Source organism: Calliphora vicina, chromosome 1 (assembly GCF_958450345.1).
Source record: "Calliphora vicina chromosome 1, idCalVici1.1, whole genome shotgun sequence".
Lineage (NCBI taxonomy): Eukaryota > Metazoa > Arthropoda > Insecta > Diptera > Calliphoridae > Calliphora > Calliphora vicina.
Genome location: NC_088780.1, coordinates 62,088,858 through 62,110,180, shown reverse-complemented (window position 1 = coordinate 62,110,180; position 21,323 = coordinate 62,088,858). Strand labels below are relative to the sequence as shown.

Here is a 21,323-nt window from a genome sequence, read left to right as displayed (position 1 = left end):
AAAATTATAAATGTTTTTTTCATTTAAAATATTTGGCGTAAAGTTAGCTTTTCAAAAAGTACAAAGTCATTATACATCCTGTTAGAAATTTTTTAGATAACTTAAAAAGAATAAAAGTACTTTTTTCCAAAAAAAATTGCGAAAAGTCGCCTTTTTTAATTTTTTTAAATTCAAATAAATATAACTTTGGACTCAGCCATGATTTTTAAACACTTCTTTCTTTATTTGATATATAGATCTATTGTTAATTCTATAAAAGAAAAATGGATAAAATCGGGGAATGTTTGGAACCGCGGTCACCAAAAAACAGGAGTAGGGTGGGTAAAAATGTTGAAAATTAAATTTTCAAATGCGAATATCTCTTAAGCTATAAGAGATAATTAATAGCTACGAGGAGGTTTTATGTAGTGCTCGACGAGGAGATTCTATATGTGTATTTTTTTTTAAATCGTAACACAAACAAAGAAATAGGATCATTTTAAAAATTGAACATACCCGAGGTATGTTCAATTGGGAACCACTGGTCCCGCTCCTGGTGGGCTCATGAGGTCCAAATTCAAAACTTAAACTCGACTACACTTCCTCTTTGTGCATGTGAAATTTCATTCAAATCGGCGTAAGGGTTTAGAAGTTACAGATTTATTCCCCTCTTTTTTTATTCTCATACCACTGTGCGTTGCTTTCAAGTTTTTTTTAGTAAATAGTAAAGACAAACATTAATATAAAATATGTGCACCAAATATTCTGAACAGTCAAAAGTTTTTCGTTCGAAATTTTTGTTTTGTCCACATATGTACATTTTACATATGTACGTTCATAAATTTGTTTGACTTATTTGCTTAATAAATATGAAACAAACCTTTAAGTTGTGGAAAAGTCTGGAGCAAAAATTGTTTCTTTTCCACTGTACTAACTGTTGTGTATACCTCCAAACCATATGCAATAGCTGTTCTAATAGCTGCAATTCCTACTCCACCACTGCCAGAATGTATTAGAATATCTTTTCCTGACCTAATATCGACCGTATAGAAAAATGCATAATATACAGTGGTATATACTACAGGAACTGTGGCTGCTTCACGTAGTGTCCATTCGCTTGGAACCTCCCAAGAAATCATTGAATTGGGTTCCATATGGGAGGCTACCGCCGAGTGCAATGCCATGCCCATGACAGACTTGCCAGATTTCTCATCAATACCACTGTACTCAAGACCGAAAATGTACGATTGCTCAAGTCGTGTTAGACCAACATCTTCTGCAGACAGACGTCCCGAAGCATGCATCACATCTCGGAAATTAAGTGCCGAATAGGCAATACGTATTTTGTTATCATTTTGACTGAACGGTCCTTCTTGCCAGTGCAATGTGGAAAAGTCTCCAATATTTCCAATTGCTCCACAAATATGATCTCTATGTTCTATTGCTGGATAGATGGGTTTCAATTCCAAATGACGATAGCTTCCCCATTGACCCTGGTCATAAAATAAACAATTAGATTCATTAATATGTCAGGAATCAAAGTTATTGCTAAATTACCTGACGATATACATTAATAGCGAGTCCAAGTCTTAGCTGGTTACTATAAAATGGTAAATTGGGATCAAAACTAGGAGCACGCATATCATCTATAAAAACACAACGCATATTCTTAGTCTCAGGTTCCTGCCGCAGGCAATTTACTAAACCAATCAGGCCATTATGAGGTTCATTTTCTGCTACCAAGACTACCCGTTTTCCAATAACACCTTTAAGCTCATCTATCCATTGAAACTTCTTGTCATACTGCGAAATTTTTATAAATATTTCTTCCACCTGTTTAGTAGATTGTTCTTCAGATGGTTTTCTTAAAAGAACTAATATTGCAAATGAACTATTTGAGCAGGGTAAAAGTGCTATTAAGTTATAATTCTTCTGCAGACTCGTATTTTCCAGAGTACTTTGTCGAGATGTTTTAATCAAAACCATCGAATTTGTAGACAATCTCCGTTCTAAAGTTAGTAAATCCGAAGATAGATTTGTTTCATCCATTAAAAGGATATCCGCACTGCTTTCTAGTTCATCGACAGAATTGACAAACTTTATATTCGAATTTTCATGTGAATCTTGTGTGTTTTTTAAGTTTTCATTTGTACTCATATTTAAAACCACATAGCTGCCCTGTACGGTTGGCAAATCATTTATTGCCTGCATTACTCCATTAAGGAATGAGAAATCGCTTTCAGCCGATTTAACTGCCTGTAATATCGAAAATTTTGAAACGGGAAAGTTTTCCAAGTACAGTTGTACACAACATCTTGCTATATCGTTAGCTGAAAGTCGAGGTGTTTGGTTGTTTGGTACGAACTGATATTTCTCCAATACGGGTTCGCCTGGAGGCTTACGTCTTTGAATATGATTGGCTTTTAGATCAATGATTTCGATGCCACCTGCAACTACTCGATTATTGTTAACATAAGCCCCAATCTCACATTTATCTACAAAATGATTTTTATGATAATTGGAGTAGATGCGCATAGACCGCAACTTGACTGGTAGTGCTAAATTACGTGAATCATTTCGTACTATGCTCAACTGGAGCATACAGTCCATAAAAGTCACCCAATTATGAAACCATTTTATTTTGCCATACGTTCCATCACCATAAGCCAACTCGACAGATTGGAAATCTCCATTATAATGATATCCTCGTAATTTTAGTTCTTTGTAGAAATCTTTCTTCATTAAAGTAACATTTTCATTATTGGCTTTCGAAAGTATGGTTGATGGTGGTTGCGATTTTTCAGGTATTTTACGAATTATACCACTTGCAACAATTGTTTTTGATTCTGTAATCTAGACAAAATATGATATTATAATTGTAGTTAATTTACAAAAATATTGTTGGTTCAAAATTTCGTGCTGAAAAACTCAAAGGAAAAAAAATTAATTTTGTTTACCTAAAAATATTTAAAATTTTTATTTTGAAGTATAATTTGGTGAAGGGTATATAAGATTCGGCACAGCCGAATATAGCTCTCTTACTCTCTTACAATGCTTTGTTTTCTATATGTCCTACAAATACACCAAGTAAAAGATAATTTTCACTGTCTAGTTTTAGAAAAACAAAAAAAAGTCGATATACTCCAAAGCATTTAAACTGTGTTTTTCTTATTCCTAATAGTGGATTTACACCTACGCCATAAACTTGTTATAAGTTGTTTATGGTGATAAACTAGTTTGAGAAACTTGTTTATCCATGCAAAACAAAACTAGTGTAACTAGCTTTTGAGATAAACTAGTTACAAACAACGAGTTTTTGCTAATGCAACTCTGTTTTTCAACATTTTTCTGGCAACGCTGGTAACATTTTCTCAAACATAAAAAACAGGTTTCTTTTAAAAAAAGGCAAACTGTAAGAAAAAGTTTAAAAAATTTATTAAAAAGTGTTTTTTATATAATATGGACAACGAAAATAAAATGTATGTTTATATGTCATAACTTTTTAATGTTTAGCAATAGAAAGGAAATATTGGTGCCGTTTTCCTAAGCATAAAATGCCTTTTCATCGAGCATGTTTAAAAAAACTAAAATTCTGTTTTTTACTTTTTATGAGATTTGCGCCATCTGTTGTGGGTTGTTGGAACTATTTTTAAGGATTCAAAAAACATCAATTGTATTAATTTTTGATGCAGAATGGACTGGTGAAATCAGATTTGCAATATATTCAACCGTTTTTTCTCTACAAAAAAATGTGCTCAAAATGCGAGTCTTTAGGTGCGTTGAACTACCACAAGAAGTGAAAATTTTCACAAAAAAGGACGCCATTATTTTTATTTACGCAAAAACCTTTAGAAAAATGATGATACCCGCGAATCAAATTTTTGAAAATAACTTTAATGTACATATATACTATGTTCATTTTTTCGTAACAACGTCCATATTTTTTTATACTGAAGTCAGCTGTTTTATGACTTGTCAAAAATAAACCACTTAACTGCCTAAAATGCTGATGTAAACGGTATAGTTTATGAAAGTAGCTTATGATCATAAACTAGTTTGAAAATTACAAGTGTAAATGCACTATAAGACTAAAATCAATTTCCATCTCCAGTTTGATTCAACGAATTTTGAGATTTTTGTAAAAAAGTTTTGGAATCTTTTATGTTCTCAGATTTGAATTAACACAAAGAAACCAAAAAAAATTAAATATAATAAGAGACTTGCATGAACTTTGTTCCATTTCTTCTTGTAATGCTCTTTCAATGCAGATTTTTAATTATCGAAACATCATAAACAACATAAAGTGTGTCCATGCTCAAAACTCAAGAATTTCTTACAATAACTTATGTAGAAGCTGTGATGAAAAGGATGAAGAGGAGACTACTGAACACCTTCTATGACACTGTTTGGGGACATTAGACGTAGAATTCTTGGTCAGCAAATAATTATTGACAAAACCTGTCTATCCAATGATATCACATGACCACTTACATTGGACCTAAGTGAATCACCTACGTAACTCTTTGTGTATACTCTATTATAAGCAATGAATGATTTAAAAAAATGTTCTACGAATTCCTAATAACATTTTCTTAGTGTTGATTTTAATTCACACCGAAATAATATTGGTAGTTTAATGTTTAACCTTCGCTTTACCAAAGGTTTTTTATCTACATGGTTTACCAATACCCACCCGGGTGACACTACACTTCTATAAATATATGCGACGAACGAAATTTTAAAAACCTTATAAAAAGTTTAAAATGGTTCTATTAAATTCTATAGAACTCTAGAATTTGTTCAGTGAGTTCAAATTTCATTTAAATCAAAACAAAATTAAAAAAAAATATTAAACCAATAAAATCGATGTGGTCACCCGGGTGGGTATTGGTAAAGCGAAGGTTAAATTTTATTTTAAATGGAGAAGCGGTGGCAAACCAATTTATACACCCATTCATCAAATTACTTCTTATTAAACATATTATTATTTAGAATAAAGCTTTCAAATTGATTGCATTTAATTGTTTTATCGGAGGTTAGTAGACCAAGCGAATATAACATTATTTGATATCAGATTTGTTTGTGGATAAGGAGATAAATATGTAAATAATTAGTGTGGAATTTATTAATAAATACTAGGGTATTCCATTAATCGGGTTTCTGGTTTAATCGGTAAATCGAGCAAATAATTAATCGAGGTTTAGATTTATTCGGTTATTTTAAAATTATTCGATTAACCGAATAATTTCTATTTTAATTTTAAATTGAAAATACAATAACGAATTTTGTGTACAAAAACATAAAAAACAGCAAGTAAGGTATTTGAGATAATTTTTGTAAACATATCGCTTATTTGCTGCAGCAACGTCATAACTCAAAATCCGTGTTTTTTGAACTGAGTAATACAAAATATGCGCCGTTCTATAATCTTTCATATAGTTTTATCAGTTTTCAAAAAAGTCAATTATTTTTTGTGTGAGAGTGTTTTTTTTTTGTTGTAAACATCAAAATTAAAATTCATATTTTCTCGTAAGTAAATAAGTAAAAATTTGGGTTAAATACAGATTAGAAATTAACATATACTATTTATATTTCTAAAATCGCATGATTTGTTGAAAATTTATTTAAGAAATAGTAAAATGTCATAAAACATTCAAAGACGTTTTTCTCGAAACGACTTTTTTGAATTATGACGTTGTTGCAGCAAATAAGCGATGTGTGAGTTTTTAGGGTTTTAGTGAGATCTTCTGAAACAATCTTTTATAAAAAGAATATAATTTAAACGATTTTTTTCTTTAGATTTAATAAAACTTTTCTTGGAAAAAAACTCTCGCTGATTGTATATGTTTCAGAAATCAATAGCATGATAAAGAATATTCCTTTTTGAATTGTTTTAGATTTTGATTAATTTAATAGTTTCGTTTAGTTGTAACAAAAAAAAATTTCGTCTATACATGTAAATATAAACAAAGTTTCAAAGACATGTAAATTAAATATGTCAGTTGTTATACATACCCACTAATCATGTTTATTGGATGTTCAAAAAATATTTAATTTTAATTTGAAATTTGTATTTGAATTGAAACGGAAAAATAAATACAAAAACATTTTTTAAAGTGCAAAAAAAAGGAATTTCGGTTAATCGGTTAATCGACACAAATTAATCGGTTTATTTGTTATTTGAAAATGGGCAATTTCAAATTATTCGAACAGTTAACCGTCCAAAATTAATCGGTTAACCGATTAACGGTTAATCGATTGAATACCCTAATAAATACTAACCTCAAATACACCTGTTCCACGCTGAATTGATACTTGAAGTTTAATTTGATCCTTAGCTGAAAGAGTGGTAGCACGTAAAAATCTAACATTTTCCAACTCAACATCAACAGATTCAAAATCCAGAGTGCCTTGCATAATAGCAAAAGATTTCCAAACACATTCTATATAAAATGTAGCTGGTACCAAAGGTCTTCCATCAATTTCGTGGCCAAATAAATATTTGTGCTCAGAAGTCGGTGCAATTGTAATAGTTTTATTTCCTGTCTTAACGCATTCATCTTCATAGAAATATACGATATGATCCTGTGTGTGATCGAACTCAACTAAGTCACTTAGTGTGGGGGTTCCCCTCGGAACAGGCCATTTAACTGGTGGGTATAGTTCGTCTAGGCTTAATTCACATCCATTTAGGTAAAGTCTAAACAAGGGCGGCATAAGATTATTACAGATGTGAAAATCGATGGCTTAATGTAAAAAGGGCATAACTAATTTATTTTCATTTAATTTTCATATTTTGGTATGATTTAGTGTATTGTGGTCCATATCCAACATTCTCATATTTTATTTGTATTTTTTTTTTCATCTTAATGAAAACAAATGTAAAATCTAGCTACATCCTTTTTGTATTAAGCCAACCATATGTAGAATAGCCTATTCTATTTAAATTAACATACTTGCCAAGAGATTCAAGCAGATGAAGAACATTGTCATTAGCATTGCGTCTGGCAAGACTTATGTGAACGCCGTCTGGATTACAAGTTTTCATAATACTTTGAAGCAGACCATGTGGTGCTATTTCAATAGTTAATGAGTTCTTAGGCAGATATGTTGCACTCTCTTCGAAAAGAACACTGCCAAGAAGATTGTTATTGTGGTATTCGGCAGAACAGAATTTACTGTCAGTGAGCATCCATTTATCGGAAGGGACGCTAGAACTTATCCATCGCTCGGAACGAAGTTTTGGGTTTGTGATAAGTTGTTTTAAGTTTTTCAAAAGTACTGGTCCAAATTTGTGAATGTATCTACTATGATATGCAATATTTCCACAAGGTACTTCTTTGGCGAATATTTTTTTGGATTTTAGAAACTCAACAAAACTTGATACATCATCTTCAGGCCCAGAAATTGTACATGATTCGCTACTGTTGTGACAAGCTACCTCGATAGTTGATGGCAACATTGATCGAATATCTTTATAGCCTAAACCAACAGCTGCCATTGAACCACGAATTTTTTCCACATCAATGCTAACTTTTCCACGATAATAGGCGGCTAGAATAGTTTGTTCAGCAGTGAGACCGCCGTCGGCGTACGCGCAGCCGACTTCACCAGCAGAATGACCTATTATAAAGTCCGGTTTTATTTGGAGAAGTCGCAGTAGATCTACTAATGCTATTTGAATGGCAGCAATGCCCACAAAACAGTTAAGGATATTTAGATATGTGTCTGGATTGTCTGATGTTAATATACTGATAAGATCCACCCCTTTAGATTTCAGAGTTGCATGGCTTTTTAACACAGATTCTGAGCATACTTTGATTTTCATGAGGTCCTTACCCATTCCAACCCACTGCGATCCCATGCCAGAGAATACCCAAACAATGGGAAATTTAACACCATCATTGTATTGCACCAACCTTGACAAAGATGCCGGCTTGGAAATTGATGAAGCATTATTGGGTTTCAAAATATTATAACCTCTATACAACATGCCCTTAATACCACCCGCTTGAGATGAACGCATCAAGGCCAAATATTCCAAATTAAGAGGACGTGATTCTATACTGTCCAAAACTGAATTAATATTATCTTCGGTACGACTTGACCACGTCAACAGATATGGCAAATCGTTTATCCCATAAGAAGATACTACATGTTCTGCTGTGTGTTGCTTTAAAAGAGCATGTGCGTTTGCCCCACCAAAACCAAATGAATTAATACACACATATGGGTTCTTCAGTTCGGTTTTTTCTGTTACTACCACAAGTCTTCCTGCCTGAATTCCTTCAATTGCTTTACGAGGTCTCGAAAGATTTATATTTGGTGGAATACAATTGTTGTTTAGTGTAAACAATACTTTTGTTAAGGACACAATTCCCGAAGATCCTTCAGCATGACCGCAATTAGACTTAACTGATCCAACCAACAGTGGACTGTTTCGTCTCTTACATATAGATTGATCAATTGCCCTGCACTCCTCGGGGTCTCCTACAACAGTACCAGTACTATGAGCCTCCATATACCCCAATTCGTTCAAATCGAAATTAATGTCATCGTAGAATTTTGAAAGTAATTTCATCTGCATGTGTCCGGAGGGATAGGTTAATCCCTCAGCTTTAAAACCATCACAGTTTGTGGCGGAATGTACAAGTTTGGCGTATATTCGTTTTGCATCCCGTTTTCTTTGAAGAAACACACAACTTATAGCTTCAGACCGAACGTAACCATTAGCGTCCTCATCGAATGGTCTACATTTTCCTGTCAGCGAAAGAACTCCAAGCTTTGCAAATTTTGCTGTTATGTAGGGACATGTCATTCCATTCGTTCCACCTACAATTGCTGCATCTATAATTCCGTTTTTCATGTGTTCATAAGCCAGGTTTAAAGCATACATTGAACTGGAACACGCTGTGTCACAAGTTAGCGATGGACCATTGAGTCCCAAACTAAATGAAATGCGATTCGCCAGCAGAGACTTACTTGATCTATAAAAAGTAAATAATAATATTTGTCACTATATGTACATTAGAGTGCTCCAAGATTGTATGGACGAAAAAAACTTTCTAGGTACAGGCCGTCCCCCCCTTTAGAATTGTTCTATGTATTGTAGAAACACGTTGTGTAAAATATTAGGATGATAGGATAACGTTAACTGGTGGCGCAACGACGCTGAAGTTTTGAGGTGCATTTACAAGGGGAAAATATGCAATTTTTTTAATTTTTGTAAAAATTTTGCCATTAAATAATGACTTTTACAATTTAATTTAAAAGAATCGAAATGTGTACGTAATTTTCGTTATAATAAGATATAAAAGACAAAAATTGGTGACAAAATTTTAAAGTTATTAAAAAATCGCCAGGCCATTAACGTGTCTCAGGCCACTAGAACAAGAAATTTATGAACAAAATTAACATATTTTGAGAAATATTAAAATAAAAGCTTATTTTTACTTAAAATATATCCATATTTACTTGTATATGAGTTTTTGTCCTCGTAGGATACCGTTAACCTATTCGCAGGTATGACCAAAAAAATTAAATTTTTTTAACGGCAGTTCCAAAACTCCAATTTCAAATTTTTAAAAATTTTGTTAAACAAATTTCAGAATTTTTTGATCATCACATGGGGATTTATTGATAACATAATAGGGAACAAAAATGTGAAAAAAGTATGTCAATACCTCCTATAGTTTTTCCGTACCTGCGATATAAATTTTGCGATTTTCGAGAAAAACTATTTTTTTGGCCATATTTTGGGGAATGACCAGAATTTCCTTACTGTAATGATTTTTAAGTAAAAGCTATTCAGAATAATATAGTCCAGGTAATTTTAAATATAGTCTGAAAGTTTTACTAAAATCGGAAAACTTTAACCCTTAAATCGTGAAGGTCAAAGGTAAATTTTTTCAATATTTGGAATTTCTCATGGATAGATAGCGAAATATTATATATTTTTGGGCCGATTTTGATGAAACTTAAGAAAAATATAAAATGAAGTCTAGTATTCACAATAACAGTACAAAAATGGAAGTTAACCCTTGAGAGTACTTGGGGTCAAAATGAATGCGTTCTTCGTGATTTTAAAAGTTGAGGGTCATTTGGACCCCAAGTGCTATTAAGGGTTAATTTCCATTTTTGTACTGTTATTGTGAATACTAGACTTCATTTTATATTTTTCTTAAGTTTCATCAAAATCGGCCTAAAAATATATAATATTTCGCTATCTTTCCATGAGAAATTCCAAATATTGAAAAAATTTACCTTTGACCTTCACGATTTAAGGGTTAAGGTTCTCCGATTTTAGTAAAACTTTCAGACTATATTTAAAATTACCTGGACTATATTATTCTGAATAGCTTTTACTTAAAAATCATTACAGTAAGGAAATTCTGGTCATTCCCCAAAATATGGCCAAAAAATTAGTTTTTCTTGAAAATCGCAAAATTTATATCGCAGGTACGGAAAAACTATAGGAGGTATTGACATACTTTTTTCACATTTTTATTCCCTATTATGTTGTCAATAAATCCCCATGTGATGATCAACAAATTCTGAAATTTGTTTAACAAAATTTTTAAAAATTTGAAATTGGAGTTTTGAAACTGCCGTTAAAAAAATTTAATTTTTTTGGTCATACCTGCGAATAGGTTAACGGTATCCTACGAGGACAAAAACTCATATACAAGTAAATATGGATATATTTTAAGTAAAAATAAGCTTTTATTTTAATATTTCTCAAAATTTGTTAATTTTGTTCATAAATTTCTTGTTCTAGTGGCCTGAGACACGTTAATGGCCTGGCGATTTTTTAATAACTTTAACATTTTTTCACCAATTTTTGTCTTTTATATCTTATTATAACGACAATTACGTACACATTTCGATTCTTTTAAATTAAATTGTAAAAGTCATTATTTAATGGCAAATTTTTTACAAAAACTGAAAAAATTGCATATTTTCCCCTTGTAAATGCACCTCAAAACTTCAGTGTCGTTGCGCCACCAGTTAACGTTATCCTATCATCCTAATATTTTACACAATGTGTTTCTACAATACATAGAACAATTCTAGAGGGGGGCACGGTCAAAATTCGCAATTTTATTTTTTTGGAGCACTCTAACGTACATACCAGACATTTATTAATCTATCTTTTTCACTTATTGATTCTTTTTGCAAGTAAAATATTAAAAGTAACAAGTAAGAGAGCTATATATACCCTTCACCAAATTATACTTCAAAATAAAAATTTTAAGAATTTTTAGGTAAACAAAATTTATTTTTTTTTGCAGTTTTTTAATTTTTTGGAAAAAAAATGTTTAAATTTTAAACAAATTTGTTGCTCTAACTTCAAACCAGCTGGACTATAAGTTTTATCTACAAAAATGATCTACTCAACATGCCCTTTCAGAATTATAGGGTCGCTATTCTGTTCCAAAAATTTTATTATTTACAATGAAATACAATATTTATTTTATATGTTTTTGGTCTCTATAAGCATATGGGCAATTTTTAGTTTTTGTATACATATATTTACAGAATATATATTGTTTTATTATAAGAGAAAAATCTGTCACGTACGGTATGTCACGTACGATATTAAATGTTATTTATTATAAAATCATCCAAAGATTGATTTTATTTAAATATTACGGATTGTAAAGGAAAAATATTTCGTTTAGTGTAAGAAATAAAAAGAAAACATAACGCCTCTCACAATTCGAATATTTTCGCATATTTCTACATGTTCCTCAAAATGAGTTCCGTTTTATGTCACGTACGATATACCCTTATTTCGCTCAATATTTTGGACAACAATATTTCGAAAGAAGTTTTTATTATTTTAAAATATAGGACCCTCTGAATGGAACATAAAGACCAAATTATATACTCTATAGGCGTACAAATGTCACGTACGATGATATGGAATTGCCCATATGTAGGTTTTTGTTATTTATTTCTTGTTTAAATTAAGTTAGAGCAACAAAATTTAGTATGAAGGCAAGTTTTGTTCCAATGCATAAAATGAATCCAATTGTTTTCTCATATCAGCAGAATAACAGTAATTTTTTTGCTGTCATTCTTATGAACTACTGAAAAAAAATTGTGTCGGTTGAGATATAATTTTCTGATGACGATGGATTTTTTTCATTTAATAAACCATATTTTTTGTAAGATATTTCTTTTTATGTCATTTTTTTTCCAGGATGCACTAAGTAAGGTGAAATCAACATCACAGCTGATTTTTATTTATCTATTTTGAAAGTGCTTGAGTTTTGTCAAACTGAATTTATTTTGAAAAATTAATAACTTTTATTTTCAAAGAAAAAAAAATTTTAAATCAAAAAACATGAATGAAAATGTTAATAAGGTTTCATATAATGAAATTTGGATAAAGCAGTATTAAACCGTTGTTCTTTTTCAAATATAATTTAAATTTAACGGCAATTTTTTGTTAATATGCAAAAATAACAAAAGTTTTGTGTTTACATTGGTAACGGTTTTGTCAGAGATTATTTACATTGTGTGTTGACATAAAAAATAATAAATTTAAAAAATTCTAATAAAAATTAAAATCTCTTTAATTCTGAAAGCAACATTTTGAAGCAAAATTTTGTTAAAATCAACGTTAATAAAAATAATAAATAAAAGATACAAAATAATCAGGTGAGTATCAATAAAATTGAACTTAAAAAATAAACATCCCATTAAAAAATCTAAAAGATGCCAAAATAAAATTTGTTTATTTTTTATTTGACAAATTCAATTTTGCAAAACCTATGCACTTCTCAGCAAGAAATATTGTGTTTGTTGTCGAAACGCTCTCACCTTACTTATTACATCATGATTTTTTTGTAGATCTGCTTAAGGACTATTTATATCTTAAATTTCAGCTCATTCGGATCATATTTGGATTTTGGAGATTTTTTTAAAAAAACAAGTAAGAGTGCTATATTCGGCTATGCCGAATCTTATATACCCTTCACCTTTGTTGTGGATGCATTATTATAATTTATAATTAGTATATATGTATGTACATTGCCCACTTTCAGCGTACAGCATCCTAAATTTATCAAGAACACAAAAAACAACAACAACGCCAAACGAAACAAAACACCAAAAGAAAAAACAAAAACAAAATACGCAAGGCAATGAAACCAACACACATCCAAACATACGTTTAATTGTAGAAAAAACAACAACAATGCCAAAAGAAACAAAACACAAAAAAAAAACAAAATACGCAAAGCATGCACATCCAAACATACGATTTGTTGCTTTTTTATCAAAAAAACCAACACACAACCAAACAAACGTTTAGTTGTATAAAAAACAACAACAACGCCAAAAGAAACAAAACACAAAAAAAAACAAAATACGCAAAGCTTGCACATCCAAACATACGTTTTGTTACTTTTTTGTCAAAGCATGCAATACATTGTGTTTTTTGATGAAATTTTCAGAGGTTGTCTCGGATTTTTGCTCATATCTCCGTTATTTATGGACGGATTTTGCTGATTTTAAATAGCAAAATTCTCGAAAGTATGTCCGACAGAATTGTTGAATCCCAGAGATATCTGGGGCCTTCAGAAAATTGATTTCAACAGACAGACGGACGGACATGGCTTAATCGACTCCGCTATCTATAAGGATCCAGAATATATATACTTTATAGGGTCGGAAATGAAAAATGTAGAAATTACAAACGGAATGACAAACTTATACATATATACCCTTCTCACGAAGCTGAAGGGTATAAAAATGTGAAAAGGCGTAAAGATCTTTATTTGCAACTTTGGTGACCCCCACTGAAATTTCCAAAAAAAAATTTCGTAGAATATTTTAATCCTAGGTGGACAAAATTATTTGGCGCTCTTTTTATATAGAATTGGTGTCTCCGATTCCAAAAAAAAAAAATGTTTAAAAGATCAATAAAATTTTTTTTCAAGTTACAGTAGGGTCTAGATATATAAAAATCATTAATAAAACAAATTAAAAAATAGGTTTTTATGTGTTTCTGAAACTAAATTTTTAAAAAGATCTGTATTTACTATATTTTAAGTTACAGTAGGGTCTAGATGTATAAAAATCAATAATAAAATAAATTTACGTTTTTATGTGGATTTTGTTTTTCTGAATCAAAACCAAAAAAATTCAAAAGATCTGTATTAACTATTTTTCAAGTTACAGTAGGGTCTAAAAATCAATAATAGAAAAATGTTTCCACCATTCATAATTTTTATATAAAAATTTACTTAAACTATAATTGGTTGTAATCCAACGATCTTTAAAACTTTTACAAATTCTTTCAGTTTGGATTTTAATGTCATTAGTTCCAGCTTCGTTAATTTTTTTTTTGTATTTAAATTATTATCAACAAATTTATACAATATTTCACATTTTCTGGAATAACCTATTTCACTTCTCCAAACACTGAAAAGGTCCATACGCTTGAAAAAGTTTTCCATTTTACACTTCACTTTCAAAAGTTTTTTTCTGACCACTATTTAAGAAAGAATTCTGACCACTATATAAAAGTTTTTCATGATACTAATATGAACATATGTGAATTTTAACACAAATAAACTTATGGAAATCATGATTTAAAAAATTATACAACTGTTAAGTGTTTTTACATCTTGAAAATATTCATTTTATTACATCTTCCAAAAAAGTATTTTTGTTGACTAGTGTAATTGATAATAATAGTATACAGCATTAGGGATATAACTATTGACAATTTTTGCAAATATGCAAATTGGCATAGCATAGTCGAATAGAACATTAAAAAAAATAAAAAAAACACGGTATTATTTTTTCGTGGTTGTTAAAAAAGTTCACGCACCAAACGCAGTAAAGTTTTTCAATTATTTTGAAATACAATATATTTTATTTTAATAACAACTGCGGACATACTTCAAACGATAATTTTTAAATAAGGGAAGTATTTAAATGGGAAAGTGAAGCGCAGAAGCCAATCCTTTCTTAATGTCAACCTCACCCACTGTCTAAAAGACTTGGTGTCCCCTGTCACGCTAACGAGGCTCTGACGACCGACCTTGGGCGGGATAACCTAATATTTTGTATGGCTAAATACCTACATAATTCTGCATGCATGGTGGCGATGTTGGTAGCCCCAACACCAGGATCGGACGCTATGGTCTAATAAGCCGTACGTCTTAAATATAAATCTTATTAAAACGATGACGGAATTTGGCATGAAATCTAGGACTAGAATCGGAACATGGAATGTACGTACTCTTTTGGAAACTTCAAGGCTTGCTCAATTATGCAAAGAATTCACGGCTAATAATCTCTCATTACTTGGGTTATGCGAAATGCGATGGTGTGAATCAGGCGAGTTTACAACGGCAGAAGGTATTACAATTCTTTTCTCCGGAAAACCAGCGAACGATTTGCCTCGATCAAGTGGCGTCGGATTTGTTCTATCAAAACAGGTAAATCGTGCCCTAATAGATTGGAAACCTCACTCCGATAGATCATTACTGCCAGAGTGCGTGGAAAAGCTCTAAATATTACGTTTGTCCAATGTTACGGACCCACGGAAACCTCTGAAAACTCCACAAAGGAATCTTTCTATGACCTTCTCGATAGCGTCCTCGCAACAGTGAACAAGGGAGACATTGTCATAATGTCTTTATTAGATGTGCGCAACAAACGAGGTGCCGATATTGCTAGCGATCACCACTTACTGGTTGCCACTGTGCGAATGAAAATAACCGCCATCAAGACGAACAACACTGTAACACCGAGAAGAATCAAGCCATGTTGAAAAACCCGGAAATCGCAAACCTGTGCACTAACGAATTAGTAGAATACGCCTCAAGTAGCAGTGAAACCCGAACATGGCCGGAGGTCATGGATATCCTCATGAAGACAGCAGAGAAGCATCTGGGGTTCACTACTACTAATAGGAAAGAATGGATTAGTGATGTTACGTGGAACTTAATCCAACAGAGGAAGGTCGCAGAAAGTACTGTTAACACAAGCAAAACACGCTTGAATAAAGCCAGACAACAGGAGCTATGCAATCGCCTTAATTCTGAGGTAAAACGCAGTGCCCGGAGAGATAAACGCAATTGGGTCAACAACATAGCAAAGGAACTTCAGGCAGCGGCTGAAACACATCGTGTAAGGGACCTGTATATGTCTGTCAACAAGCTGATAAACAAGAAATCATCGACCGGAAAGCCTTTAAAAAACGACGTGGGAGAACTTATAACATCGAAATCTCAACAAGTTATACTATGGGAAAGCGTTTACTCCGGTATGATATCAACATCTACTGCTCAGTGTCAACCCATTTGTGGATGTTCTTCACATACACCAAATGGTACATCTCCACTGATTGTCCAGAAATAAGCGAAATTAGCGAAGCGATAAGATTTCTCAAACCAAACAAATCACCTGGTTTGGATAATATCTCTCCAGAATTGCTTACAGCCGACAGTATAACCAGTGCACGACTGCTGGAACCCATTATTAGAGCATTTTGGGCTCAAGAATCTTTGCCTGCCGATTTATCTGATGGAGTCATCATAAATCTTCCCAAGAAAGGTGACTTAACCAATATAAAGAATTGGAGAGGCATAACCTTATTAAGCATGGTAAATAAGGTAATTGCACATATCATTAACAAAAGACTCTCGACAACAATCCTCCCATCACTCAGAAATGAGCAAGCTGGCTTTCGCTCCGGAAAATCTTGTGTTGACCAGGTAAATAGTCTTAGGATTATCGTTGAGCAATCAGTGGAATGGAGATCACCATTGTACCTCGTATTCATAGATTTTGAGAAGGCCTTTGATACACTCAACCATAATGCTATATGGAACTCGCTGGTATGCAAGGGTATACCCGAGGAATTAATACAGCTAATCAAAACCTTGTACAAAAATGCCACTTGCCGTGTGCTACATGAAAAACAGCTGAGCGACAAGACTGTAGTCAAAACTGGAGTTAGACAAGGCTGTGTATTATCACCTCTTCTTTTTAACTGCGTCCTCGATGTTGTGATGCTGAAAGCAACAAGCCATCAGAGGAGAGGCATTATGTGGGGCTTACAAGGACGGTTGGAAGACTTAGATTATGCCGATGACATATGTCTACTTAGCCAGTCATTCTCAGATATACAGTCAAAAATTTCCACCATCAGTGAGATCGCTCAACTAGTTGGGCTGGAAATTAATATACCCAAAACAAAATCGCTCCGAATCAATTGTAATACAAATCGCCGTTTTTTGTATTCGACCAAGATCTTGAGGATGTAATGTCCTTCTGCTACCTGGGAAGCACAATTGATACAACTGGTGTCTCAGCAGCAGATATATCCAGTCGAATTAATAAAGCACGGAGTGCATTTGCCCAGTTAAATCCGGTTTGGAAATCATCTATAATTTCGAAACGAACCAAAATCCAAATATTTAACTCCAACATAAAATCTACTGCTGCTGTATGGATATGAGTTCAAGTGTTTCTCAACAAATGCCTCCGCAAGATTTTACGGATTTTCTGGCTTGTGACAATATCCAACAACCAACTCTGGGTGGAGGCAAGCCAGCAGCCTATTAAAACAGAAATAATAAAGCGGAAATGGAGCTGGATAGGTCACACTCTCCGAAAACCAGACGATGACATTGCAAAGAAATGCTTAGACTGAAACCCGCAGGGAAGCAGACGAGTTGGGAGACCAGCCCTTACCTGGAAGCGACAACTAATTACAGAGCTTTCGAGATTGCGGATGAAGTGGAATGAAATCAAGCATCGAGCCGAGGATCGAGTTTATTGGAACCAACTTGTTATGGCCATATGCTCCCTCGAGGAGTGAAAGGAACATATATATATATCCCTCTCAAAATTATCAAATTTAAAATTATGGAATGCATTATGGCGATGTTACATACATACTAAAACATGTAAGAAAGTATGGTCGGTAAAGCCCGACCAAATAATGCCCAACACTAAGTAATTTCAATAATTTATTTTCGTGAATGATTTTCGGAAGTTGGTTTTATATGGGAACTATGACTAATTATATACCGATCATTGCGTGACATTACTTCCGTATATATAAAATTTATTAGGATGTATGTACGTATATACCAAATTTTTTTGCACACAAGGTTTACATGGTCAGCCATCCAGACAGACGGACGGACATACGGATATCGTTTAATCGACACAGAAAGTGATCCTGAGCAGTGTTTCCATCGGCTTTAGCTTGTCAACAATCAAACCCAATTCTTTTTTAAAAGCTGGTTGTATATTTTCTTTATTTTTTTTAAAGATGCTTTTTCTTCTTCTGTATAAATGTTGTAAAAATTCAAAGAACCGAATCCAATAATTTAAAGTTGTACAAATATTCAACGTGCAGCTGAATTTTATTTATTTGTTATACAATACTTTTACTTACTACCTCCCAATATCATACCCAATATATGGGTCCATGCAATTTTGCACTCATAGTTTCTATGACAGAAGGATAAGTTCTGTAGAAATTTGTCCATGATTTTTCCCAACTGACATATAAATTGTATGGCTATATTGTAGATATCCATAATTTACCATAGCTCCCATTTAAGATACACAGATATCAGCGCACAAAATTTTATGACAATCGCCCCTTAATAGGTCATAAATTGTAACACAAATTTGTTCCAAGTATGCATATATCTTACTACTGGGTTTTGTGACTATCGATCCATAATTATACACACATAATTATAAGGCACAAAAATATGGTGGTATATTGATTTTGTCATTCAATTTGAAAAACAGTAATACTAACAATTATGGAAATCGACCCATAATTTTTAATAGACCACATAATTTTCCTTTCCTAAAATCACTATATGCTCAAACCTCTTATTAATATCATAATCAGTTTTAACCCTCCGTTAGTCGCAATCATTTTCAATTGAGATTAGTCGCAATGTATCAAATTGATATCAATAAAGAATAAGCCGCGTTTGAAAATAATCTCTTCACTTTTTATTTCGTAAACATAAAAACAATATTAAATTGAAAGTATTTAATAGAGTAACCTAAATAAAATTTCAGTAAAAACCATGATACAATAATTTTAGAAGTATAAGCAAAAGAATAAATTTATTCTTTTGCTTATAGTTCAGAAGTGGGATAAACGCTCGCCAAATGCGTGTTTAAAAAAACAAGTGCCAAATATAAAAAAAATATGTGTATAAAAAATAATACCGTTTGAAACAAATTCTAGCTTACATGCGTTTGTAACTGCAGTCGAGATTAATGATCATTATTAGTATTGATGATGAAGTTTGCGTGTGCGTGACGGTGAAAACGAAACTAATGATCATTGAAAGCGCAGAAGTGTTTGTTGTTCTCGACATTCTTGAAAAAGTCTCTTAAGTAGGAACGTAACGAAAACTACACAAGTACTTACATGTAAAGAGAAATCGAAATAAAACACCAAAGACAAAAGTTTAGTGAGAACGGAGTGTGATACAAAATGTAAATCGAGTAAAGAAGAGAATCGGAGTATGTGAATAAAATCAAACAAACAAAAAAAACAAGAGTATAACTAAAAACAATTTTGAATAACATTTAACGAAAAACGATAATCAAAACAAAGGCTAATGTAAGTTGAACAGTGTCATCAAACAACGCAAATGCGAACGAAATAAATAACGATTTAAATATTAATTGAACGTGTAATAATTAATATTTCTCTCACGTTAACGTATTGAGTGTTGATTAAACGGTTAATAATAGTTCGAATTAAAAAAACTGTCTAACGCAATTAATCGTCAACACATCTGTAGATATGCCACTAATATCAGACTTAAAGGTTATTGATCTTAGAGATCTTCTGCGAGAACGAGATTTGTCAACGAATGGTAGCAAAGCCGAATTAATAGAACGCCTTATAGCAGCTGAAGGTACCGAAGAAATTGAGTTAGATGAGTCACGGTCAGACGAAAGTATGCGAGCACAAATCGACGATTTACGCAATATGATAGAAAACGTAATGACTATCGTACAACGACAAACAAATCAGAACGCTCAACCCTCGACCTCATCGGAAACACGGAACGAGGTCCATGAACATCAATCGAGATCACCAGTATCAAATCGAGAGTCTCGTCAACGAAATGTATACAGCGTAAAGGAAATATCCGATACCCTCCCAGAATACGACCCAACAAAGGATTCAATATTTAGTGTTGAACAATTCATTGATAGAGTTGAGAAGTCTATGCGCGCGTATGATTGGGATGAACGATGTTTGATGCTGGCGATATACAGTAAGTTGAAAGGTCCCGCTAGGTTATGGCTGGACGCATCGGCAGACCTCTTTGTAACATGGCCTGATTTTGCAACCGCATTAAAACAGGAGTTTAGTACTGTCCCAGATGAGGCTGACATACACTTTAAGATGTCAAACGCTACGCGGAAAAATGAAGAGTCCATAAACGAATACTGTTTCAGAATGAGCGCCTTAGGAAGACGACATGGTTTGAGTGAGTCTGCTATCATCAAGTACACTCGAGAGGGGCTGAAGCATCGTGAGTTGCAGGTAGCGATTGCTACAGTTCGGTTCAAATCAATGAAAGAAATGCGCGAAGCCTTAGATGAATATTTTACGAACATAGCAGGTCCATCCAGCAGTAGAACAATGACGGCACCAAAACGCATGGATAACAACAATAAAAACGTGAACAAAACACCAGACAGCGGAGCCAAGCCAAAAACCGAACGCAAATCAATCGTGTGTTTTAATTGTTCAGAGCCAGGCCATATATCCAGTGCATGCCCTAAACCACAGCGACGTAAAAGATGTAAAGATTGCCAGAGAGTTCATCCGAGGGGTTCCCCCGAAAATTGTGGCAAGTCCGACGTGCGAAATACGAATAGCGTGAGGAAATATTGTGCTGATAAAAAAGTGAGAGTCAACGGAGTAGAAATGTGTGCATTAATCGACACTGGCAGTGAATGCAGTATGATTAAAAAATCGAGAGCTGCTAAAATCGATAACGATAGAAAAACGTGTAGTGTACGCATTAATGGAGTAGGTGGCGGTACTCGTGTTCTTAATGAAATGATAAACGTTGAAATTACTGTTGATGAAGTAGAACTTTCGGTTGATTTGTACGTTGCGGATGACGACACATTTTCAACAGACGTAATAATCGGTAATGACATTTTCGCAAACAATAGTGTACGCCTCATTTGTAAAGAAAACGGTCAGCGCTTTGAATATTTAAGTGTAGATAATACTGAAATGAATGAGTTACCGTGTAACAAAATAACGGAGATTAAATACGGTGAAATCGATAAAGCAACACAAT

General features: G+C 32.9%; 1 protein-coding gene across 1 annotated transcript in view; it reads right to left on the bottom strand.

Annotated features, from left to right (window-relative positions):
• The window catches only part of LOC135962980 (fatty acid synthase-like), a 67,925-nt gene that overhangs the window by 25,952 nt on the left and 20,650 nt on the right, over positions 1–21,323 (bottom strand). Inside the window, exons 3-6 of the mRNA XM_065514781.1 lie at positions 6,936–8,966; positions 6,262–6,679; positions 1,537–2,832; positions 860–1,472 (exon numbers count right to left, since the gene is read on the bottom strand). Of these exons, the coding sequence (XP_065370853.1) occupies positions 860–1,472; positions 1,537–2,832; positions 6,262–6,679; positions 6,936–8,966 (4,358 nt within the window). The remainder of the gene's footprint in view (positions 1–859; positions 1,473–1,536; positions 2,833–6,261; positions 6,680–6,935; positions 8,967–21,323) is intronic.